Raw genomic sequence first — 26787 nt, forward strand, 5'->3', positions numbered from 1 at the left:
GTTTGAAAAAAGAATCTAAAATTTCAAATCCTGTGTGTGTGTGTGTGTGTGTTTGTGTGTGTGTCTGTTTAAGCCACAATTTTCACAGTCACTGTCAGTTAGCTTCCTCTTTGTTTGGCATGAGGGACTTCCCATCATAAAACCAGGACCACTCCAGAGCCGCCATGTCTATGTTCTGCCAGCCTCTCTGCTCTTTCCAGAAGCAAATGACAGTGACAGGGACTTAGAATCAGCTTTGCTACCTCAGCACCCCAGGCCCAGCCCAGACGCCCAGCAGGGCATTTGCTCTGCCCTCCTGCATGCTAAAATCTCTTTTCTGGCTCTAGTTTCAGTGCTGTGGGAAAGAAAGCCCTGAGCAGGTCCAGTCCACGTGCCCAAAGGCGCTGCCAGGAGACAAGGTGAGGTTCTCTGCTGAGGTCACTTCTGTCTGCCACCAAGGTCATCCGTGAGTGCCTAACCCAGCATTTCTCTGCTTGGGGTCTGTAGAGCCCCAAGGGCGCCCAGATATTCCTACAGGACCACTGGTGAAAGTCACGTAAATGGGGGAAAGCCACGGCAAAACTAGGGGACCAGCCAGTAGGAAAGGTGGGTGGTGGGGAAAGCACAGGAGAAAAATAAGGCCAGAAAGGGATCAAGGTCAGGAGAGATTGAAAACGCTAGTTTTCAAAGCTGGGGAAATTGACCAAGCAGTTTTGTTTTTGTTTTTGTTTTTTTTTCTTATTAATCATTTGTGGTGTTAGCAGCAACGCTGTAAAGTGAGTGTTTTCAGGAAACTGGAGCTTCATAGGACTCTGTGCTGTGCCCTTTAATCCAGAAATTCCTCTTTCCTCATTTATGTTAAAGGAAAGAGATCAGGCGCATATGCTGCCTGAGCACATGTGTCACCCGCATCTCCCCTCTTGAGATGTGTACTTTCATGTTTTCATGTCTAATTCTGGGATGTGTGTAGGGGCTCTCTCCGCCCTTGGAGAAGCCCGGGCTCCCTTTCAAGTAGGTTACTCTCTACTCTCTCTCATTTTCTCTCCCTCCTTTCTTTCAAAACCTCCAAATAAAAACTGTGTAATTTTCAAAAAAAAAAAAAAAGGAAAGAGAGGAAAGACAGAGATGTGAACAGAGATTTTTGCACAATGATGCTTACAGCAGAATTATATCACTGTAGCACTGTCCTCCCGTTGTTCATTAATTTGCTCAAGCGGGCACAAGTAACGTCTCCATTGTGAGACTTGTTACTGTTTTTGGCATATTGAATATACCACTAGGAGCTTGCCAGGCTCTTCCGTGCAGGCGGGATACTCTCAGTAGCTTGCCAAGCTCTCTGAGAGGGATGGAGGAGTTGAACCCGGGTCCGCCACATGCAAGGCAAACACCCTACCAGCTGTGCTATCGCTCCAGTCCAGCAGAATTATAAGATCAAATATTGAGTGCACCACTGATATGAAATAATAGACGATCATTGAAATCAATTTCCAGACATTTTTATGGAAAAAAATGTTTGCATCCATTTACAGTTGTGATTTCAAAAAACTTTTTGAAGTTGTAATGTTAAGTTTAGATGGCACACAGCTGGACTGAGGAGTGGCCTAAGTGGTAAAACATGCCTCATGCGTAAGTTCTTATTTTCCATCCTTGGTGCCACATAAAGCCACATCCCCAGAACCACTGAGGTCGCAGTGACAACCCAGAGCACCTCCAGACCTGAATCTGAACTGTCACGTCCATATTCCCAAACCAGCTACAATGAGGATGAGCCCTGGACCAACACACACACACACACACACACACACAGCTGCATCTAAGGAATCAATTGTGTGAGTGTATTTGTTAGAAGTAAATACCTACAATGCAGAAATTCTTCTTAGTAGTAGGAGTACAAATATTTCTTTGTCTTTACATTTATTTTTCAAGCTGCTTCAATAAGCACATGTTCCTCTTAGAACTAAGTAAATTTAGTACCAAACACATTTTAGTCTGCTTTTTCACAGGAAGAACCTGACTTTGAAAGAAATGAGTGGGCAGACACAGAGCTAGAGCTGTGTTCTTTTTATTTTCCTTCAATTTCTCTCTCTCTATTTTTTCTTTGGGGTCACACCCAGCGATGCTCGGGTGTTACTCCTGGCTCTGCACTCAGGAATTACTCCTGGCAGTGCTCAGGACCCCATATGGGATGCCAGGAGTCAGGTGTGTGCAAGGTAAATGCCGTACCACTGTACTGTCACTCTGGCACCTAAAATGACTGTTTTGGACAGTCCCGGTAAACTCTACCTTGCTTAATTAATTGGATCAAGTCTGTATAAAATCCATAAATGATCATATAAAATCAAGGGCTATTATTTTAGGAATATGGCTTGTTACTTATGTGTTGCAAGTAATAAGAGGCCCCAAATTTTTTAAATATCTCTGATCTCAGAATAGCTTCCTTCAGCCAGGTCTTAGGTCTATGAGGTAGCACTGGTTGCCTGAAAGAGAAGCACAATAATAAGACGGTATATTTTCCCTTGGGCCAGAGCAATAAAAGGTAAAGGTAAAGGCCCTCCCGTTGATCGTCGATTTGCTCGAGCGGGCCCAGTAACATCTCCATTGGAGACTTTGTTGTTACTGTGTCTGGCATATCGAATACTCTCGGTAGCTTGCCGGGCTCTCCGAGAGGGGCGGAGGAATCGAACTCGGGTTGGCCATGTTGGCCGCTTGTAAGGCGAATGCCCTACCCGCTGTGCTATTTGTGATAGGCCAGAGCAATAGCATAGCGGATAGAGCATTTGCCTTGCATGTGGCCAACCTGGGTTCGATTCCTCTGCCCCTCTTGGAAAACCTGGCAAGCTACCGAGAGTATTCTGTTCACATGGCAAAGCCTGGCAATCTACTCATGACGTATTCGATATGCCAAAAACAGTAACAATACATCACACAATGGAGATGTTACTGGTGCCCACTAGAGAAAATGATGAACAACGGGAGGACAGTGTTACAGTGCTATATTTTTCCTTCAAACTACTTTTTTTGCTTTAAATTGGACAATTGATGCTATTCTGAAAGAATGATTTCAATATGAACCAAAGCTAGAGTGGATTATCACAGAATTATCAGTGAAAATTACACAGAGTGATGATTCACATATACCATCAGTTGTTATTGCTGACAGTTTTTTTCCTCCCAAAATAGAACTGCATTGATGAAATTGAGTCTGTAATCAGTGTTAAACTTCAGCTCATTGGAATTGTTGGCATTGGAATTGCAGGTTTCATGGTAAGAAAATTTTTTAATTTATCTAAATCTTGAGCAACTTATTTCTCTTCAAGTGTGATATGACAATTTCTTAAAAGAGAGTTCTCCTAAAAGACAAAGGCCTGAGTTGAAGGGACACCTAAGAATAAAGTGAATTAGATGCAAAAATACCTCACTTGCTAAAATCACGGTCACGGTCTGTTGTTCATCGATTTGCTCGAGCAGGCCCAGTAATATCTCCATCATGAGACTTGTTGTTACTGTGTTTGGCATATCGAATACGTCATGGGTAGCTTGCCAGGCTCTGCCATGTGGGCGAGATACTCTTGGTAGCTTGCCGGGCTCTCCGAGAGGGGCGGAGGAATCGAACTTGGGTCGGCCATGTTGGCCACTTGTAAGGCAAACGCCCTACCACTGTGCTATAGCTCCAGCCACTTGCTAAAATAAGATATGAAATTCAATGTTAACCTCTGTGCCTACATTTATGCTTGCAGTAATTTCACATTTTCAGGCTGCTAAGCTGAAACTTGACAGGTAATTTTCAATTCTGGAACTCTTCCTACTATCAGAAATAACTAAACAGATTAACCTTTAGTGCTAGGATATGAAAAGGCATTATATTTTCTTGTTTAACTGTGTAATCCCCAGCAACACACCCTCTGCATTCAACTCTGAGCTCCTACTTGGAAGGTTTGGGATGTGAAGGGAAATTGTTTTCAGTTTCTCTATGCCCCAATGTCTCAATTTACTCAACTAGAAAATGAGGATTTCAATTTAAACTTCATGAAGTAAAGATGATATAAGATGATTTGTGTAAAGAGTTATTTAGAAATAATTCATTTCAAGTGTCTGGAACATAGAGTTTAATAAATGGTAGCTGTGTGTAACCTGAATGTTCTTCAAACTAGAATTGGGCTGAAGGCAGAAGTGGGAATGTGAGTGTTCCCTTAGTACACCCTCAGCTCTACAAGACCATGCAGAAAGCCCTGTATACAAAAATCAGTAGGGACAAAAGGGAAGGATGGGATGAGGGTTACACAGTCGAGGTCTTGTGTGCCCTTAAGGCAGAGGTGAATGCTTGGAGTTCAAAGGATCTCTGTTGCATGAATTGGTAAAGCTGGAAGAAAGCAAGATTTGAATCAGGGAGGCCAACAAACTGGCACTTCCCATTGTCCAGGGGCTGTGCTAACTACATCCTCTCTAACCTTTCTTCTGGGTCCATTAACTAAGTCAGGGGCAGTGGGAATTTTGAGGAAATCCAATTAATTGGCAGTGTTCCTCTTTTTTGTACTGAGAACACAGAGGATGGGGCAGAGAGTGGACGGAACTACAACCTGAGGGGGCGCCCAGAGTGGGAAGACTCCTCAGCTCTTCCCAACTGCACTGGGTCAACCTGATTGCCACACTGTTGCCCTCAAAGACAAGGCTGAGCCGGAAGATTTTATAATGGCAGTAACAAATATACCTTCTTAATATATTGGGAGTAACAAATATTTGTTACTCCTTTCTGTATATTGGGAGTAACAAATTTATATGCCTAGTGAGTCTGTGGTCTTGGTGAATGAGCAATCTAGAAAGTTCCACCCCTGGATCTGAAGAGATAGCACAGAAGGCAGGACATTTGCCTTGCATATGGCCAACCTAGGTTCTATCCCTAGCATCCCATATGGACCCGCAAGCACCACCATGAGTGCCAGGAGTAACTCCACGTTGCTGGGTGTGGCCCAGAAACAAAAACAAGAAACAAAAAACAAAGCTCCATCCTGACTCAAAACAAAATGAAGCTGAAGTTCTTTCTGAAGTTCTTTCTTCATCCCCAGAACACAAGCAGGGATGAAGAAAGGGTTGCTCACCACCTTGCCACCAGGGCAGGGAGGACACTTCTGTTGAATCAGCACCCTGCAGTTGTGAGCACATATGTAAATTATTTGCAAGAGTAATCAGTTGTCCATTAGGTGTCTCTCATGCCTGTACTGAATTCTTTCAAAGAGTCCTGGAGCCACACTCTGCTATTCATAACTCTTCCCATCTTCTCCAATATAAGTGAAAAATCTTGCCTTTTTCACTTAGAGTTTTCAGAATCTAGTCTGATTTAGGATGGGATTAAGGAGAGGGTCAGAGATTCATGGTACTGATGTCTTGAAACATGGCACCCACAGGTCCTATTTCAGCCCTTGCACAATTGAAGAGGGAATGGCTAAAGACAAGACTGACCTTATTGGCAGCCTTCTAATTAACTCATCTGTGTTTCTATTAATCTTTCTAAGATTTAAAAATCTTTCAAAAAAGGGTAGGGGTGATTTTTGTGGCCTGGAGTGATAGCCCAACAGGTAGGACGCTTGCCTTGCACATGGCTTTTCCAGGTTTGATCACCATATATGATCCCCTGAGCCCTTGAGTGATTACCTGAGCATAGAGACAAGAGTAAGCCCTGAGCACCACCAGATGTGGCCTCAAGATGAAAACAAATAAATAAATAAATAAAAATAATCTAAATCTTAATTAAATAGTAGATTTTTAATGCTATTTATAACCAGTATTTTTTAATTATTATCTGATTCGGTTAGAAAACCCAGATCATGGGATCAGCGAGATAGTACAGTGAGTAAGGTGCTTATCTTACAAGCAGCCAATCCAGGTTCAATCCCCAGATTCGATGCCCAAGCACTGCCAGGAGTGATTCCTAAGTGCCAAGCCCGGAGTCACCTGGAGAATTGCTGTGTGTGGCCCAGAAACCAAAAAAGAAAAGAAAAATAAAAACCAGGTCATTTGCTGGCCTTTTCATTGGCTTTTACCTGTGGGGAGTCAATAACCAGTGGCCCCCTGTCTTCCAGATCTTTGGTATGATCTTCAGCATGGTTCTCTGCTGTGCCATCCGGAACTCCCGGGATGTGATCTGAAGCTGCAGCTGTGTGCTTCCGCAGAGCCAAGAGCTGCCTCCCAGAGCGTCTTTACTAATCAGAGGACACTCATAGCATTTGCTGTTAATTGTACATTTGCACATGTGTGTTTGACTTGTTCCTGGTTCCCCTGTGAGTGGATGCTACACATGACGACAAAGAGCATTCTCATTTGTGGTCTGTGTGTTTGGGTACATGCGTTTTATATATAGTGATATCTGTTTGCTGGAAATTCCTGCTCTTGTCATGAGAGATATAGAACTGATTTAACTCGGCAGGGGGTATTTTTTAAAAAGCTTTGATAAACTTGAAAATGAGTGATAACGGGTCAGTCTCTCAGATTCTAGCCATAGAACTGAGACAGAAAGATTGGGGGTTTCTAGCCAACAGAAGCAATAAGCTATGGGAGCTGAGAGTAGGATCACAGTGCAGTGTGAAATTGCCTGTGCCTGAGTCGACTACGTCTGAGTATATGGGTTTCCTGGGATTTTTCTTTTTAAATACACACTCTCCCTAGAATTCATTGCAATGTAATTTACACATCTGTTAAACTAAGCAGCACTGTTCTCCCATTGTTCATCGATTTGCTCGAGCAGGCACCAGTAATGTCTCCATTATGAGACTTGCTGTTACTGTTTTTGGCATATTGAATATGTCACGAGGAGCTTGCCAGGCTCTGCTGTGCAGGCGGAATACTCTCAGTAGCTTGCCGGGCTCTCCGAGGCAGATGGAGGAATCGAACCTGGGTCAGCCACATGCAAGGCAAATGCCCTACCCGCTGTGCTATGGAAACTCTAATTAGAATAAGTCATGTCGTCCTAGTATTTAAATACAAAAACTTTAAAAATATTCCCTCTGGAGAGTGGTCTAACAGACAATCATATGCCCTTTAAAAGTGAAGTAAGTGCTTATAGGACTAAAGCAAAATCTTTTAATAGCTTTGTAAAGGAAATATTTTTGTTCTTATAGAAAGACATTGAAATACTGCTCTGTTACATTTCCTTTCCTGACTCTGCTCTGATCCACTGCATTCTTCACATCCTTAAAAGGGCTTTTAACCTCAAACATCTCTGTGTTTCTCTAAGTGTAAGGACTAAGGCAAGAAATCTGGCAGCTGAACATAATAGGAAAGAGACTTTTTCTTGGCCCTGTGTCTTAGATGTACCTCATAACTTGTGTTTACATGTTTTCCTATTTGGGGGATTCTTCTTATTTATTTTCCTAGAAAATACTTCCTCTGAGATTAAATGCTACATTTTTAAATGGAATTAAAAAATCCCATATAATTTAAATATTATCTCATGATCATCCTTAGTCAAACCAAAATAAATAAACAAAAGCATCTTCAAGTGGTTTGCACACACCTGAAGCATGCTTAAGCAACAAAATACACACACAACAAAATATTTTCTCTCTGTGAAAGACCTCAATGAAAATAAAATTTTTGCAGTCTTGGTTCTTCATTTTAGTTATCTCAACCCAAATTTACTATCTAAATTGACTATTTGTCAGTGATTTTTAATAACTGGGTACATTTAGTAAATGATGCCTTTTGCAATTATATTTTCAAAGATCACACAGAAGTGATCTTAATGGGAGACTTTGGAAAGCCCCAAGTGAATGCTGACATAAAGTGTTTGGCGGACACAAGCACTATAGCACTGTCCTCCTGTTGTTCATCAATTTGCTCGAGCGGGCACCAGTAATGTCTCCATTGTGAGACTTGTTGTTACTGTGTTTGACATATCGGATATGTCATGGGTAGCTTGCCAGGCTTTTCCATGCGGGCAATATACTCTCAGTAGCTTGCCAGGCTCTCCGAGAGGGGCAGAGGAATCAAACCCAGGATTCCCAGGTCGGCTGCATGCTAGGTAAACATTCTACCTGCTATGCTATTACTCCAACCATTTCTCACAAACTATTTCATGACCTACTCATCTGAAACATCCTCTCTCCCATAAAAATTCACCTTTCTCTTTGTATGCTTTGCTACTGTTACTATCTTTGGAGGAAACTTTTCCAGAAAAATGTCAGCTTAGACACAAGATCAAACATTTAATTGGTGCATGGTTTGTGTCTATAGATAAAGAAAAGATTAGCACTGTAGCACTGACTTCCCGTTGTTCATGGATTTGCTCGAGCAGGCCCAGTAACGTCTTTGTTGTGAGACTTTTGTTACTGTGTTTGGCATATCAAATACATCACGGGTAGCTTGCCAGGCTTTGCCATGCAGGTGTGATACTCTCGGTAGCTTGCCGGGCTCTCTGAGAGGGGTAGAGGAATCAAACCCAGGTCGTCAGGGTTGGCCACATGCAAGGCAAATGCCCTACCCACTGTGCTGTCGCTCCAGCCCAAGAAAAGATTATTTTAAGGAAAACATGTCCTGGGTCTGGGGAGAAAGTTCTTTCTATCTTTGCTGCCCCATGACAGTCTGACTTCGGGCAAGTGTAACTCTAGAGACCCCTGTGCACTACTAGAGTGACCGGTTCCCCAGTCCTCCTGGGCTGAAGCAGTATCACCAGCATGGATTAACTCATCTGGAGGGCAATTATAACTGGGAGGGGCCCCTTTGTCACCTGAACATTGCCTAGGAGACTCCCCACCAAAAAGAAAAGGAAGAAAACATTTTATGAAATAATTTTTTCCCTGCAGTAGTTGAGAAATAGAATCTTTGAAATGAAGAAAAGTCTTTTGGTAGCTTTAAAGAATTTGTCTAGCCAGAGAAAGTAAACTGGTTCAGGTAGCCCCACAGATTCCAATCATCTCTGGGTAATCAAACGCAAGTTTCTGTCTTTCATTCATAACCTTAAGGAAAGCTACAGTAGATAACATAGGAAAAGTAGACTATAATTCCACATGTAATTTAATGTGCCCCCTTGGAAAGCAATTTATCCGAAATATAGGCCATGAGTAAATTTAGAGAATTCCACCTGTGAAAGTAGTATTTATATATATATATACATATATATATAGAAAGAGAGAGAGAATTCCCATATATCTTGACTATATAATCGTGGAGATATATTTCTTAACTATATATGCATATACATAACTTGAATATATGTCTACATGGATGTTTGTTGATATGGATGTGTGTATTTATGCATACATGCATATACAAAGTTTTGGTTAGATCTGTTTGCCTAAGATCAGACCCAAACAATTTCCTTAAGCATCTGGTGCCAAGGCATAAAATGAAAGCTTCTTGATGATGAACTATTTTAAGTTATTTCAAATTAAATTTTCTATGTATTGGAATTGTTTGTTTCATTTATCTGGGAAAAAAAAACTATGACATCTTGGTGGTCAGAGAGATGGTACAAGGGTTAAGAAACTTGAATGCAGTCAACTCCTGTTCAATCCCAAACACTGCTGGGAGTGACCCCAAGCACAGAGCCAGGACTAGTCCCCAAATACCACCAGGTAAAAAAAAAACTTGTTGTATCTTTATATACGCCATAACAACCTGACATATATTAAAATTCCAATAAATCTAAACAGTCTGGTAGGGAAAGGAAAATTGAGTGAGTCTTTTACAGTGTTGGAGGTGGGGATAGCTGCTACATTTAAAAGCGATACCCTCAGTGGTATGGTGCTACCCAGCAGGTCAACCTGTACCTGCGGGGCAAGTGCATCAGCAGCCCAGTGGTGCCTTCAGGCTTCCTGATACCCCACAAATTGCCACTATGCTCTGGACCAAGTTTCCCGGTAAATTAAGCAGCCAAAACTTAGGTATGTGGGAATCACCCCGACAAACTACCTCCAGCTCAGCTACACAAGCTCATTTATCAGCCTTGCTTCAGAGACTCATAAATAAATCTCTGAAGATTTATAAATAAATCTCTGAAGATTTTTGATCTCTGAAGAGATCAAAATCATACCATTTAACTATATTAACAGGCATGATTCAGAGATTCACAAATGAATCTCGGAAGAGAGAAGCATGCCGCAAAGATGTCTCCCCACCCACACCAGGCTTGTTTCACTGGGCACCTTGGAGGGGGCCAGGTGTGTCCCTCCACCTGCCCCAAATGAACCCCAGCAGCTACAAACTTCCACAACCCAATCGCCGCCACACTCACAGCCAACCTCTACAGATTTGTCCAGAGTCCCCCTCCCCCGCCCACGCATGAGAATGAACCCCCTGAAAAACCCTGGTATGTGGACCAGTAACTGAAAACTCCAGGCTTCACAGAGTCGGGGATGGGTAACCACCTCCCCATCTCCCCGCCCTTCTGGTTCCCTGGCAGTCACACCCACGAACTGCCCCTGGGCACTATTTAAGCATATTAACAGCCATGATCCAGAGACTCATAAATGAATCACGGCCATGATCCAGAGACTCATAAATGAATCTCAAAGAGCAGCACAACACAAAGATGCCACTGGACCCCAATTACTTGAAAATTTTAGAATTCTAGGAGTGTGCAGCCATTTTCACAGCCACACGACATCCCATACTATTCATAACAAACAATACAAAATAATTTAGCATCTGCTTATGGGTCAGGCTTGCATGGAGGTGTGAGAGTTCAAGATAATAATGGTGGGAAGGTGCAATGGTGGTGGGACTGGTGTTGAGATATTGAATTATTGTGAATAACTTTATGAAAATAAAATTTTTAAATTAAAAAATAAATAAAAGCAATACCTTTAGGGCTTTTTTTGCCTAGAGTTAGTCATCAGTTAATGATAAGCCAGAGACTGGGACTAGGGCTCAGAGTGAAGCCTGAGTTTCATTCTCAATTATGTACATTCCCCCAGCACTGCCAAGAGTAACCCATAAACAACAAACCAAGAGCATCCTGATCTGGCTGGGTGTGGCCAACTCCTCCCCAACATACCCCCAAAACAAATACTGATTAACCCAAACTCTCCCTTTGCTCCTTGGTGTTCATTAATAAAACGTACTCTAATGCAGGGGCCAGAGTAACCCTTAAGCAGGCAGCAGGATGGGCAGAGCTACAGGAAAAGGCAGTGAAGGGGATGGTGTGTTTTCCCTTTTAAAGTAGGTGTGTAGGGCTGGAGGAATAGTACAGCAGGTAGGGTACTTGCCTTGCATCTGACTGACTTAGGTTCAAAACCTTTCACCACAAATGGTCCCCTGAGCCCACCAGGAGTGATTTCTGAATGCAGAGCCAGGAAGAAGCTCCAAGCACTGTCAATTATGGCACCCAAACCAAAAATGAATAAATAAAATTAAGTAAATGTATGGTGCTGGAGAGATAGTACAGCCAGTAGGGCACTTGCCTTGTACACGGCCAACGCAGATTTGATTCCCAGCACTTCATATGGCCACCTGAGCCCACCAAGATTGATTCCTGAGCACCAGCAGGTGTGGCCCAAAATATTAAAAAATTAAGTAGGTGTTTTAGGGCCAGAGAGATAGTACAGTGGATAAGGTTTTTGCCTTGCATGCAGCCAGCCCAGGTTTGGTCCCTGGCATCACATGTAGTTCCCTGAGCTTCACCAGGAGTGATCCCTGAGCACAGAGCCATGAGTAAGCTCTGCACACTGCTAGGTATGGCCCAAAAAATAAAAATAAATTTAAAAGAAGTCTTATCAAAGCTTAAAAAGACAAGGCACCCTCCACATCCTGACTCAGTGCTATTCCCATGGCACCAAGGGCCAGCACTGGTGACTCCTGAAGTGCCCAGCTGCTTTCTGGCACCCCCTTGAGCTACCAATAGCCCTCTTTCTTTAATTCTTTCAAGGCAACGCTCGTGGGTCTTCAAAGTTAATCATAACTTCTTCACCTCAATTTGAATTCATCAAATTCAAATTTGCGTCTGAAAGAGACAAAATGTTTCAACTCTTTCAACACAACCATTTTTTCTCTGTTGAAATAAATGTACATGTAAGGGGTTGTAAGTAGATGTCCTTTGAAAGATGAAAAGATGATACCAATGAAGAATGGTATTAATCTCTTTGTTGGTATCCTTCTTGGAAAAATGAGCACTTGGTTCATTGCAGAAGTCCTCTCTTCAGGTGGGAAACTGTTCTCTGGGACAGTCAAGTGGGAAAGAATGGAAACGATGTGAATTGAATTTCACAACGCAAATTCTACACTAGTGGATTTCTAGAGATTTTAGCTAATAAGACAGAAACCCTTCCAAAATGTTCAACATTTATTTTGCCACCTTATGATTAATTGGTGATGGGTTTTGCCTATACTAAGTGAAGACATTTAAATTAAAATAAATAATCAATGAAAGGTCTAGAATGCCTTGCTCAGTATTATATTGCCTAATAAATATTAGGTGTTGTTAAAATTATGCCGATTAGAAGAGTTTCGTTTCTTAGAAATCAAGCACATAATTAAAGCATGAAGATATTTCTGCATGACACCACCTAACTATTGGATATATTCACATTTTCCAATTTTTTTATTTCAAAGATTATGAATAATCCCAGTCAGAGTTCCCATAGTTTTTGCTAAGCCTCCTTTGCCTTGTGCTACCTACACAGTCTTCTACTAGAACTGGTTTTTAATTTACTCTAGTGGCTACTATTTTGTATATATATTTAAGTCTTTATAATAATATTATTGAGTTCTCATGAATTAGACAACAAATTTCTGCACTCAAGAGACAAAAGTATTCTGGTTATCTTCATAAGGTAAGTACTTCTGTCTGTAGTCATTCTTCAGTTGGTGAGTTTTTGCTCTATGCTGCAAAAAAGAATTCCACGACTGAGTTGAACTTGCAAGAAACCAGATTTATTTCTCCAAGTAATGGTGTACATGAATGTTTAAGCAGGTGGGATCCCAACTATTGATTCAGACTGCAAGGCATTTTGTCAAAATATCAGGCTCCGGGGGAATTTTGTCACCTTCCAACTCAACTGGCACCATTGGATTAGATCTCAAGTAAGAAGCCTGGTGGTATGGAGAAAACTGGGAAGAAAACACAAACAATCAGTATTCAAACTCGTACTCATCTTCCACACTGAGTGGATGAAGGAGAAGTGGCTAGGATTCTAAAAGTTTTGCTTCTAATCTGTGCTGTGAAGTTTCTTGATGAAGCTATATTACAATATAGCCAATAACACTAACACCATGTTCATCATTAACCTAGCATGATTCCACTCAACCTTGGGGAAGGTGGTCATGCGAGAGAAGTCCTCTGAATTTTGAAATATCAACACAGAGTCCTGAAAATCCCATAGAAATAATTTAAGTAAAAGGTAGTAGTTATTGAGAAGGAAAGGGGGATAGCTGGGGGATGAGATTCCAGAAACATTGAAAGGCTATGTCAAGAAATGAAGAGATAAAGCATCCCGATAAACTACTAAGAGAATTATGATTTTACAAAAATAGATATCCAGTTTGTTTGTTTGGAGGACACACTTGGTGATACTTAAGGGTTACTCCTGGTTCTGCATCATGTACCACTCCTGGAAGTGCTCAGGGGAACATATGTGGTACCAGGGAATGATCCTTGGTCATCTGCATGCAAAGCAAACATCCTACCCATTGTACTACCTCTCTGGCCTCAATATCTGAAACTTTTTAATTGGAAAAGTTTTTGAAAATTAGGTAACACGCTGGCAGTAGTATTAACAGTTCTGCTCTTATGTACTGTTACCATACTTCACCACCACCAAAGTGCCCAAGACCCTCCACCCATGACCCAATACTGTTTCTTACTTGCCTCATCATACCTCTGCCCTTGGCTTTTGCACAAACAATGACAGGAGGGTAGACATAAAGTATACACTGGGTGCCTGGGAATCCATATAGGAAAGGCCAGTCTCCTGGAGAGTGTACAGTCACTACCTTCCTGCTTGGACCCCTTCTGAATCCCCCAAGAGGGCAAGACTCGGAAGCTCACAGGAGTGCCTCAACAACCAGACAGCAAAGTCCTAACCTTTTCCCAGGTTTTCCAGCCGTGTTGTCTGTTCTCAGGGAAAATAATATAATAATTTCAGGAAAAGACAAAAATGATGCAAAAAAATGTATTTAGAAAACATGAGGGTGGGGGAGAGAGAGAGATACAGCGAGAGAGAGAGGAAGAGAGTGAGAAAGAGAGAGAGCGCATGCAGAGAATACATCCCAGAGTGAATGCAGGTTGAGAAAGAGGAGAGCCTCAGAAAGTAAAGGAGGGCTGGAGCGATAGTACAGTGGGTAGGGCGTTTGCCTTGCACATGGTCACCGGGTTTGATCCCCAGCATCCCATATGGTTCCCCAAGCACTGCTAGGAGTAATTCCTGAGTGAAGAGCCAGGAGTAACCCCTGAGCATCACTGGGTGTGATCCAAAATGCAAAATAAATAAATATTTTTTTTTAAAAAATAAAGGAGTTAAGCACCCAAAGTTGGGATGCAAGTGACACCCAGGAATGAAGTGCATATAAAAAGCATAAAGGGCACCTATTAAAAACAAAGGCAGAAGAGAGATTTGGGGGTTTGGGTGTGACTCAATTGGTAGAGCACATGCCTTGTATATGTAAACCCAGCAGTAAGGCGTTTGCCTTGCACGCAGCCAACATGGCCGACCCGAGTTCGATTCCTCCGCCCCTCTCGGAGAGCCCGGCAAGCTACCGAGAGTATCTCGCCCGCAAGGCAGAGCCTGGCAAGCTCCCCGTGATGTATTCGATATGCCAGACACAGTAACAACAAAGTCTCCAATGGAGACGTTACTGGGCCCGCTCGAGCAAATCGACGAACAACGGGAGGGCCTTTACCTTTACCTTTACCTTTAAATGGACCTTTGGGTGTGGGTCCCCATAAAAAAATAAAAATATAAAAAGAGATTTTCATTACTTAAATTTCCTATTATGAGGAAGTCTCATGCTTTTATCTGCCAATACATCCATTTTGTTACCTTCTCTTACTCTTCAAAGTGTTTGGCCAGTGGAAAAGCAGAGATTGCTTCTGCATTGATTCCAAATTTATTTAGCTATGAAAGGACACTTTTGTATTTCAAAGTCAAATATGGAACAAGAGGAACTTTTTTCTCAAAGCACAGATTCTGAACCTTCCTCTGCCAAGATCCACTTCCATAATAAGCTTTAGGCTCAATTTGAAGAACATATCAGAAAATGTTCTAAGTTTCCATCTTTGCCTTCTTATACAAGCAACTGTTCCTCTCCTTCCCGTTTTAAACTCTCCATTCATTCTCCTGCTTGTTAACTAAGTACCAAAATTCTCCAAACCAACATTTCCATATGCCCAAGTTTCTGGATGCAATGGAAGCAAGTATTGGTCATGCCCATCCCTAAACTCTCTCCTAAGGATTCTTGGAGAATCCTTCCGCTTTCAGGATCAGTATAATGTAAGTTATACATTCATCTATTCCAAATGGATTGCCTTTCATGGGAGGAATCAAGTGCCAACAATGCTTCCACTCCAGATCTCTGTGTCTGGACTGGTCGGATCCCAGCACACGGGTCTGGGTCTCACCTTCTCCCTTCATTTTAAGGAAGTTCTTTTCACTGCTGCCTTCTGAGCCAGACTCTTCAGAAGGGGATTCCATAAACCTCTCGAGCTCAAGTCCTTGGAAAATCCTTTTCAGATTCTAAGACAGCCATGTTCCTACTGCCAGCTAGGTTTGAATATGTGACTTCTTGCTCTGCTTAAGATCTGTATTTGGTATATCGTTTCCAGAGGGGTTATTCTAATCCAGAAGTTCTGCGTCCATGTTACTGAGTGCTCTAAGAGCCCCCTGATTAACATTTGGAGGCTGTGCCAATATGAATCTCTGATGAAAACCATGTATTGAAACATTGGAGGTTCCTGGCTTTGTTATGAAGGTCAGCTATGGACTGCACTTTGGTGGAGAGGGGTTGGCACTAACCTACAGCATTTCAGCTCCCCACCCTCAACTCCCATGTTATCAAATTGGCATTTACAAGATGCCTGACTGAATAGGCTTAGTATCTCTGAAATAGAGCAAAGTCAATTGGCCTATCAGGCATTGATTTTTCACCTGGAAGCTGGCAATGGTAATGGAGAAAAAAGGACAAACATAGGATAATTGGGTATTTTTTGGATCAAGTCTGCAGGGAACTAGGCCTCTCTATTTTCACACATCTATTGAAATAGTACTTTTGTGAAATAGTACTTAAGGAAGGAAAATTTAATTTGGTAGGAGTTTACCAAATATATTTACCAGAAACAATTTTTAAATATTAATTCAGGTTTATATTAGAATTTAGGATTTCATTCTACCCTATTAAGTGCTTTAGTCCTTCCCTCCTATCCCTAAAATCTTTCATAATTGTACTCATTTTTGCATGACATCAAAAGTCAAAACAGCCCACGTTGCTTTTGGTGTAAATTCTGGAAAGTATCTCCTATTACTTGAAGGACTTAGGAAGGATTTAGACTGCCATATGTAAAATGATCGTGGCCTCTTTTCTAGGCTTTTGGAGTAAAGCTTTCCTAAATCAGTTGGCCACCAGAGTAATTAAATTAAAGATCATAGTTCACATATTGTGTCCTGACTTTCGGTGTCATTTTATCCTGTGACTTGAATGACTGGGTTAAAGAACTATATTGTTGATTGCACATATTCCTGACTCACCATCTGTACTCAATCCTAGGCCCATCCTTTGCATATGGCTATCACCAAGAGACCTGATGCCACAGTCCCTTTAGCTGCTTTCACATTATCCTTTCCTTCCAACCGTGTGACATCGTGTGACATTCTCACCATCAATTTTTATGTCAAAAACTACTTTTGTGATCATATGTTAAGGGAACTTGTGCAGACCTTCTTCAAGAGGGGCTGTTGTTACTATTTCATGACTCTCTTCTCCATTTTACCTGAGCGATGGCCTTCACTAAAAACCATCTTTCATAGGCACTAGAAAAACTTCTCTTTTAAAGTGCCTGGGGTCCAACACATATGTACAAACCTGGACATGAATGAAAATGTACACCATTTTGTGAAATACATTTGTTATTTTATTAATTTAAGGACAGGTAGCAAATTATAGCACTATTGCAGTTAGATGGAGAATTCTGCCATCTGGGGCTTCTGAGGTTTGGTACAATAGTTTGTCTTGACAGTCTCATGTACACAGTCACTGTAGTCGGTATTGCACTTGCCACACTTGCAGCTTAGAGCTACAGGATAGGAGAAATAAGGAGCAACATGCTGTGGACATCCTGGTATTTCTACAGTTTTGTACATAAAGTCTCTGTATGTACAAACATCTTGTGATAGAGCATATTTGGGAAGAAACATCTTGCCATTGATATCCTGAAGGAAAAAACGGGAAAGACAATATGATATGACAGGAGTTTAGAAAACAGAACCAAAAAATAATTCACTTATATTGTTACCCATGAAACTCTGGAGAAATCCATTAGCAATTGAGTATACATTGATTCCCATAAAGATGAGACTGATACCCTCTTCCCTTCTATCCTTGATAGTGTGAAGAAGTTGTGGTTTAAATAAATTTGTGGGGTAAACGTGTTAGGAAATGATCTGTATTTGATGCACTAAATAGATTTACACACTATTTTAAACTGAACACTATCCTTCTAAGGTGCTAATAAACAATAGGTTTAAGATATAAGGCTGTGATTTTTGTCATTTATTTTCAGAATAGTACCAAGTCTCAGTTCAATTGATTTACAGCTAAAAGAAGTGAGATGAACTACATACCCGGGTCATACAATATCCAGCACAGATGGTGGTGTTGATGGTGATGCAATAAGCACACTCTTTCCTTTCTACGTGCATCGTATACTCAGTTGGGAAACAGAAAGACATTGCTTGGCCACACGAAAGCCCCAAAAGTACAGACATCAGGAATATAGCCATCATGCTAAAGCAAAGATAAAATTCAAGAACTGATTACATGTATCCCTTAGGAAATTCAGAAGCAACATTCACAAGAGAAGAAATGTATTGATATGTGTATAACTGCTACCTTTATCAAATGTCTACTTTGTTGTAAGCCTTGTATTAGGTACTTTTACATAGCACCTTCAATTCACTTTTCCTTTTACCCTTAATTGTGGCTATGAGCCACATACCCCAAAGTGTAGCAGCTCTGAAAAGGAAAGTGCCACTTACAAAGGACACTTAGCTCCACTAAGCAGTGAAGTGGCAAGCTTGTAAGCCTACAAAAAAAGTGACAGGCATGTATGTTAATTTAAAAATCATTCATTCCATGAAAAACTCAAAATATCTGCCTCTATAATTATAAAAAGTTAAGTTTTATCAAGCATGTTCCAGTACTGTCTTTTTCAACCCAGCCTTAAAAGGTCAGCAAACTGGTTAAGGAAGATGAGCTAAAGATAGAGAATGTGTATAGGGAAAGTCAGCTAAACTTATTCCTACCAGAAAACTAACTTCCCCATACATAGGGTTGAAATCAGCTGGTTGAGGTGGGGGAATTTGACTTTAATATTTTACTCAAAAGATACACAGAGCTCATTAAAAACGATTACAGAGGCAAAAAAAAAGAAAATGTGGATTCACACATGAGTACAATACAATAAAAAGTCAGATCCACGTGGGTTACTTTGTAAAGTGAAATAAATTTTGGCTGCTTGGAAGACCACAGAGGGTCCACTGGGCCTCAGACAGAAGGAGAATATGAATCTCAGATTCTGTATGACAGAGAATTTGCATCTGCATCAACTGACCATCACAACAATCAGGAAAATGTTTTGGTAGAATTCTTTTTAGTTCTATTAGTCCGATTAAGTTTCAGACTTTTGGGTGTAAGTTGATCACTTTAAAGATCAAGAAGATTCTTTTTCATCTTACAAGTATTATAGGTCAGCTAGGTATATTTGATTTTTTCCCCTTCTCAAGTATCACTGTCAGAGAAGAAAATACACATCTTAGTGGAGCAATACAGTTATCTTTGAACACAAACTTGTTTACTTATTCTAATAGATTACAATTTATTAGACATTTTTAATCACTCATCAAAAATATATGAATTTTCTAAATTATTTCAGTTCTATCCAGTAGCATCATTAAGCTACCATGCTAATACCACCCATTAACTGAAATCTCCTAGACTCAGTATCAGTTAAACAAAGTTTTGTCTTCAATCAATTTATAAGAAAATATGAAAATCCTATTCAACAGACTACCAGACATTTATTTTAAATTTCAAATTCCAGAGAGAATGAGACTCATAGAGAGACAAACACATATTAAACATTTGAACCATCAGTGGAATGAATAAACTGTGGTCCTTGATCTTAAAAGCCTAGTGGAAGTAATAAGTGTGAACACAAATAGCAAAAGTACAACTTGTCTTAAGCATTCTAAAAAAGACCACATTTTGATTCTAGGTCCCACAATTACCAAAGATCACTTCTGTGTATCCAAGGAACTGAATTATCCCATTTAAAAATATTTTCTGGTGGGTCAGAGAGATAGTACAATGGGTAGGGCACTTGACTTGTATGTAGTCAACCCAAGTTCCTTCCCTGGCACCCTTGTGGCCCCCTGAGCACTGCCAGAAGTGATTCCTGAGATCAGAGTTAGGAGTAAGCCGTGAGCATCACTGGGTATGCCCCAAAAACCAAAGGAAAGAAGGGGAGGTGTGTCTTGTGAGCTAGATCGATATTACAACAGGTAGGGCACTTGTCTTACACGCAGCTGATCAAGGTTTGATCCCCAGCACCACATATGATCCCCCAAGCTCCCCCAGGTGTGATCTTTAAACAGAGTCAGGAGTAAGTCCTGAGCACCACTGGGTATGGCCCAAAGAATAAACAAACAAAAATAATAATAAAGGTGTTCTGGTACTTTTTTTTTTTTGCTTTTTGGGTCGCACCCAATGATGCACAGGGGTTATTCCTGGCTTTGCACCTAGGATTTACTCCTGGCGATGCATGGAGGATGCTGGGAATCGAACCCAGGTCAGCCACGTGCAAGGCAAGTGCCTACCCACTGTACTATCACTCCGGTACATTTTTAAAAATAAAAATATTGCTGGAGGGGAAGGTTGATAGTGGTGGTGGGATTGGTGTTGGAATATTGAATGCCTGTAACAAATCATCATAAACATCTTTGTAAACCACAGTGTTTAAATAAACTGGGGACGGGGGACTTTGCTTATTTAAGCATTCCATAGGTTGTTGTCTAGATGCTTCAATTAGAACAAGAAAATCAAATTACATTGCTGATAAAATCTGGTTCTCTGGAATATTTGAACAATGGGGCTTCCTCTGTGGAATGGATCCTCACCATCCCAGGGGACTCTTTCCAGCAGATGAATGACCTAAGATATTCCCCTATCATGTTCATATGGATCTTGCCTACAAGTCAGCTACTGAGTTTTGGGTGTAGAAGATCATTAACCTCCTATATTTTAGCTTTGCCATTTATGATTCTGCATAAATTAAGTGTGTGGTGCCCTTGAAGTGAGAATATTGGTCCTGAAGTTAAATAACAGAATTCTAGTTCAGGATGTCTCGTGGATCTATGAGAAATTGATGAAAATATTTCGTTTCTTTGGGCCTTACTTCCCTGTCTGAAATGCAGAAGAGCCAAATATACCTGGTTTGTTTCAAACTATACAGTTAAGAACTGTTGTAGAAGTTTTACCTATAATCATATTTATTATATATACTTTCTATATATAATATGCATAATAAATATCTACTTCCTATATAATTAATAAATATAATTCCTATTCTATATACTTCCTCTTAAAAATAGAAAAACCAAAAAAATGATTTAACTAAAAAATAGAAGTGCTGAATTACCGACAATCATAGCTCTTTAAATTTGTGGATCAAAAACTGTTAAGAACTATTTTCTTCTCCTTTGTTGAAAATAGTAAAATTTTGCCCATGGAATCTTCTTGAGCCTGAATTTCCTCATCTATAAAAGAAAGGCTTATAACCAGTAGATAATCAGGAAGTTATTTTAAGTACAAATAGTCTGTGATTCTCTGTGATAAGTAACTGTCAGATCACTGATCTAAGAGAAAATGATCTAGAATTCTGTGTCCAGATTTCAATGCACTGCCTATAACCAAGCAATTTAATATCTCTATCTTTATTTTTTCAGATGCTTCTGACTAGAATCACAAAAAATTTAAAATAATTCATGTTAAGTTTTAGGAAAGCCATAGAATAAAGACTGAAATTATATAATACTGCATAAATCAGCTATTTACTATTTTCATATGTCACAACTGCTCCTTTATTGCTGCTTAGATTCTCATCTCTACAATTTAATTATCTCTTTTAGATTTATTGAGCACCTAATCACAGAAGACCTGATTTCAGGTACTAAGTAATGAGGTACTTTTTTTAGTGGCATAGCATAATTTCTTAATCCCTTTGCTACGGCATATAATTTAACTTTGGGGGTTTGTTTTTGTTTTGTTTTGGGCAACACCTGGCAATACTCAGGGTTTTCACCTGGCTCTGCAGTGGGAATCGCTCCTAATGGGCTCTGAGGAGCATATGGGATGCCAGGGATCCAACCCCTGTCAGCCATGTGCGAGGCAAGTGCCCTACTCTCTGTATATTGTTCCTGCCCTGGTGATAATTTAGTTTCTTAATCTCTACAGTTTCTTTATCTATTTGTTTCTTTTTCTACTGTTTTTATTTTTACTTTTGTTCCTTTGCTCTTAATTAACACATTTATCTCTGTTTATGATTTTCGTTGCAAATTTTTTCTCCCCCAATCTATTGCTATATTTTGAAAACAATCAATCATCCACTCTATGAACAATCCAGACACATCACTGAAACAATATATTTTCTAGAAAGAAAATGTAAGATAAAATAGATGTATGCATAGCAGATTATCCAAAAGGTTTAGCTATTAAATAAATAAAAGTAACGTTAAATCACCTCTTGCAAATACCCAGAACTGAATTTACCCTATGCTTTACCAAAGTACACCATATTTTAAATGTCCATTAATAACTGACAGAATGTAATATACATATTAGTAAATGATAAAAAATGTATTGAATCAAAATGTAAATAGGAAGAGAAAACTGTGAATATTGCTCATTTTTCTTTAAGGAACCAGCAAATCCTTTAAGTCAATACAATTTTTTCTTCTTTTTATATATGTACTTCATATACTTTCATCCACCGTTGTACAAATTTAAAGCAATAATTAAAATTGTACGTGCCAATCAAAACAAGTTATTACTCAGCGTTTTCTGGTTTTGAATATGTGCTAAACTGGTGAAAGGAAACAAATAAAGATAAGAACATTTTATTTTAAAAAGCCTTCGTAGTACAGACACCTACCTTCCTTTGCATTGGTGAGCTGGTGCTGCGCTGACCCAGACTAAGTGCTCTAAGTTCATTTTATACCCTTGACGATAATACCTCTTTGATCTTGTTTATATAATTGCATTTGAATCACTGCTTTCTTATCTGAAAGACATCTATTGAAAATTCATACTGAACCCCAAATAAAATGTGTTTAGACAAACAATTTCACAACATCTTCCTCTAGAAACTCTGACATTATTGCAGCATGAAGTTTTCCTCCTCGTATTTCAAAATAAAATCATTCATTTAAATTCATTCTTTGTTAATATTTATTAACATTAACAAAGAACATAGAAGGAGATAAAAATTAATGAAAAATGAGCCATTGACATCATCTAAGAAAGTGTTGGGAATAAAAATTTATTTGGGGTTTGAGTGCCCCAAATTTTACTCAAATACTCATTTGGAGACATGCATAATTATGGCTTATCTACACAAAACTAAAGCAACTTCTCTGTGGAACTTCAGGGCAATTGGCATATATGTTGCAATTAAAACAAAACTTAGAAATATATTTTTAAGAACACCTAAGTTTTTTCTTTGGACTTGAAAAATTAATAAATATAATGTATGTTTGGGAAACAACTGTCATTTAAGCAAACAGCCAAAGCTAGCGGAGTGTCAGGCTGAATTAGAGTAGATGTTGAGCCTGACTGACCTCTCTTTATTTTTTTCTTTTTAAAAAATTTTTAATGTAGAAAAAAGCCAAAACTGCTGATGCAGTTCTAAAATTAAAATTGGTTAGATAATGAAGTTGCAATATTAAAAGCAATAGATCTAGAAAATCAATTTATGCGAACATTGTTGTATCTGATTGCAGGCTTGCTAAACCCTTGTCTGAGAATTTATTAAGCTGAGATGTCGTGTGGTTGCATCCCTGATGTGAGACATGACATGAGATGTGAGACATCAGGATATGTGGTCTGGGTCAGGGTGCTGACTCTGTTTCTACTGTCCTTGGAGCTTGACTTCTCTTTATAATTCATATATTTAAAGGTAATCTTCATTTTATTTTAACAGCACGTTCATATATTAGTTCAATTTATCATGACTAATTTCCAGTGATTAAGCATTTATTTATTCTGGTGTTTTGATCCATACTGGGCAATTTTCAGGACTTTCTCCTGGCTCTGTGCTCAGGGATCACTCCTGGAAAAACCGGGGGTACTATATGGGGTGTCAGGGATCAAACCTGATGTTCCACCTACAAGGTGAGCACCTTACCCACTGTACTATCTCTCTAGCCCCAACATTGATTTATTTAACAAATATTTACTTACAGCTTCTAGTGTTCAGTAGTCAATCAATCTTGTAAATACAGAAATCTCCCACTGTCCTTAAGCGGGGAATCCTATCTCCACAATGTCCCTCATAATCTGTTTTCTCTCTCCGCCATGTTCCACCCCACACCCTGTGTTCCTCACTCCTCCACTATTTCTATATTCTTCAGTCACACTAAACTGAGTTTCTCAAATTACACACCCTTTTCCCTCTATGTTTATTCTCTCTCTCCTTCATGCTTTCTCTCATAATCAGTCCGATCCCCACTCATCTGATTTCATTTCAACTCATTTTTCATGACCTAACAAAATACCCTTTCTGAAAAACCTTCTCTGGTTCCCCAGAGCTTTCTTGTTAGTGATTTTGAGAGAATTAGCAGAAATATACAGAACATCTGGCACACAGCAGATGCTCAATGAAATCATAGCTCCAGTTACAAAAACTAATTCCAGTATTTATGATTAATAAAAGTAGTAAAAAATAAGAACGGGTATAGGCAAGTCTTCCTAGAAAGTCAACAGAGGAATACTATAAGATATATATCAGGAATAAGCATTTCAGGCACCCCCCCCCAAGTTTAGTAATATGAGCTGCTATGCAGTAAAAGGAGTTTGATAGAGGTCAGAGAGCTAGTACACTGCCTTGCATGAGGTCAACCCCAGTATAATCCCCAGAATCACATATGGTCCCCTGATCACTTCAGGTAATGATTCATGATCACAGAGTTAAGACTAAGTTCTGGGCACTTCCAGATGTGGTAATAAATAAATAAAATAATTAAATAAATAAATAAAACCTTGGGTCTAAAGCAATAGTACAGCAGGTAGGGCATTTGCCTTGCATGTGGACAACCTGGGTTCAATCCTCAGCATCCTATATGGGTTCAATCCTCAGCATCCTATATGGGTTCAATCCTCAGCATCCTATATGGTCCCCCAAGCACTGCCAGGAGTAATTCCTGAGTGCAGAGCAGAAGTAACCCCTGTGTATCACCAGGTGTGGCCCAAAAAGCCAAAAAAATAAATAAATAACCAAAAGAACGACTCTGGCAATAAAGAATGTGAAAATGAGCTTGCCCCAAAAGATGTTATAAAACATTATTGCAGGGAGGGAGATTTCACTTTTCAATAGGGTTAGGCATAAAATTTTCCTATAACTCTTTAGTCAGACCTTATAGCAAAGGCCAATTTACTAGTAGAATTTTCTTATATATAATTTTTATATATAAATTCTTTTATAATACTCCACTGAGATAAAAATCTAAAATAAGTCTATCCCTTACTATATTCCCAAAAAAAAGAAGAAAGAAGGAAGGAAGGAAGGAAGGAAGGAAGGAAGGAAGGAAGGAAGGAAGAAAAGAGGGAGGGAGGGAGGGAGGGAGGGATGGAGGGAGGGAAGGAAGGAAGGAAGGAAACTGAGATTGCCCAATTTAACTTGCTTTGTATGATTCCAGGCAAGATGCTGAGGAAGTGTAAAAATATTAGATGTTAGTTTCTAATGGAACTAGTAATTCTGGAATAAAAACATTGCTTCTCTTCAAGAGAAATTTGTTTGAAATCTCATACTATTTAAAAGAATCTAGGCATGGGGGCCAGAGAGATAGTACAGCGGATAGTACAGCCTTGCACACAGCTGACCTGGGTTTGATTCCCGAGATCCCATATGGTCCCCTGAGCACTGCCAGAAATGATTCCTGGGCACAGAGCTAGGAGTCAGTCTTTGTTCTTTAGCACTTTATGAGATCATTAATGGTGCATCTTGCAGCATCCTTTTTTATTTAATTGAATCACTATGACATAGACCACAACAAAGCTGTTCATGATTGGGTTTTAGTCATAGAATGTTCCAACACCCATCGGTCCACCAGTGTACATTTCCCACCACCAATGTCCCCAGTTTCCCTCCCATCACCCTCATTGCCTCCTCCCACCTGCCCCCATGACAGGCACCTTTATTCTCTCTCTCTCTCTCTCTCTCTCTCTCTCTCTCTCTCTCTCTCTCTCTCTCTCTCTCTCTCTCTCTCTCCTTTTGCCCATTATGGTTTACAATACAGGTGCCAATAGATCTTCGTGTTTGTCCAGGGCATACAGCATTCTTATTAGAAAGGTACATCTGGAGTAGTTTTTTTTTAACTGGGTGGAAGTCAGGTGTGGATGTGACTGCCAAGGTTTCTGAAGGTACAAGGAGGTGGGGAGCAGTAGCCTATTCCAACCCCAAGAAAGTCTGGAGATTTCAGTCACAAAACTCTCATAGCTACCCCAGCCTATTCAGCCTTGTGTAGGTACGAGATTAAGTGCAGATTTTGATCTCTTTCCAGGTTTATTCATGGGTCTCTGAAGCAAGGCCAGTAGAAGAGCGTATGTGGTGGTTCTGGAGTTGGTTTGTGGGGGTGACTGCCGGTGCTTCCAGGAGTATTGGGAAGTGGGGACAGGTAGCCCATCCCAATTCTGAGAAAGCCTGGATATTTCAGTCACAAAATCCACATATTTGAATTTTCAACAGATTTCTATTTCAGTGAGGTCTGTCCTGAGACATTAGAGTCTGGCCGGGAGCATGATGGCCATCTGGATTGTGGGAGCAAGTGGCTGCCAGGGGTTCTGCTTGGGTGGGCACCATGCAGACCTGCCCCCTTTTAATCTATTCTGTTCAGCCTTGCATGGGTCTGAGCTTAATTGTGGCTATTGATCTCTTTTGAGTTTTATCTATGTGTTCTCTGGAGGAAGGCCGATAAACAAGCTTGTATGCCTGAGCCAGAGGTGGTTTGTGGGTGTGGCTCCCACATACCTAACTTTTGACCATTTCATTTCTCAGAAAGCTTGGTCTCAAGTTGTTGGAGACCAGCCAGAGACAAAGCGGGGTTTGGGGGTATCAGGAAGCCTGAGGGCACCAAAGGTTGCTGATGCCCTCACCCACTATGTCCAGGTTGGCCTGCCAGTGGCGCTGCACCCTCTAAGCCACAGTGATGATGGCATCTACAGCCCCTGCAGGGACCAGGACCGAGGCCAGGGCTGCAATCATTCACAGCTGGGCACTCTGTGTGGGTTACTGCCACCAGCTCCTCAGAGCCAGCCCAGGACAGATGCCCCATCCTCGGTCTCCAGACAGTTGGTGCTCAGGGAGGTTTCCTCCATAATATGCTACAGGTGGCATTGGTA

General features: G+C 40.4%; 3 protein-coding genes across 3 annotated transcripts in view; 1 reads left to right on the forward strand and 2 right to left on the reverse strand.

Annotated features, from left to right (window-relative positions):
• TSPAN2 (tetraspanin 2) overlaps positions 1-6654 on the forward strand; it is a 40393-nt gene extending 33739 nt beyond the window's left edge. Inside the window, exons 6-8 of the mRNA XM_056139128.1 lie at positions 327-398; positions 3160-3243; positions 6057-6654. Coding sequence (XP_055995103.1) covers positions 327-398; positions 3160-3243; positions 6057-6122 — 222 coding nt within the window. The 3' untranslated portion in view covers positions 6123-6654. The remainder of the gene's footprint in view (positions 1-326; positions 399-3159; positions 3244-6056) is intronic.
• Positions 6655-17050: 10396 nt separating this feature from the next.
• TSHB (thyroid stimulating hormone subunit beta) lies at positions 17051-17357 on the reverse strand (the record flags this gene model as incomplete). The annotated part of the gene is made up of 1 exon (XM_056139141.1): positions 17051-17357. A coding segment is annotated over one exon (285 nt), but the record flags the coding sequence as incomplete, so codon positions are not given.
• A 445-nt stretch (positions 17358-17802) lies between these two features.
• The window catches only part of SYCP1 (synaptonemal complex protein 1), a 152338-nt gene continuing 143353 nt past the window's right edge, over positions 17803-26787 (reverse strand). The window contains exon 32 of the mRNA XM_056139140.1: positions 17803-17901. The gene's annotated coding sequence lies outside the window, so the exon portion shown is untranslated. The remainder of the gene's footprint in view (positions 17902-26787) is intronic.

Source organism: Sorex fumeus, unplaced genomic scaffold, assembly GCF_029834395.1.
Source record: "Sorex fumeus unplaced genomic scaffold, SorFum_2.1 ptg000131l, whole genome shotgun sequence".
Classification (NCBI taxonomy): Eukaryota; Metazoa; Chordata; class Mammalia; order Eulipotyphla; family Soricidae; genus Sorex; species Sorex fumeus.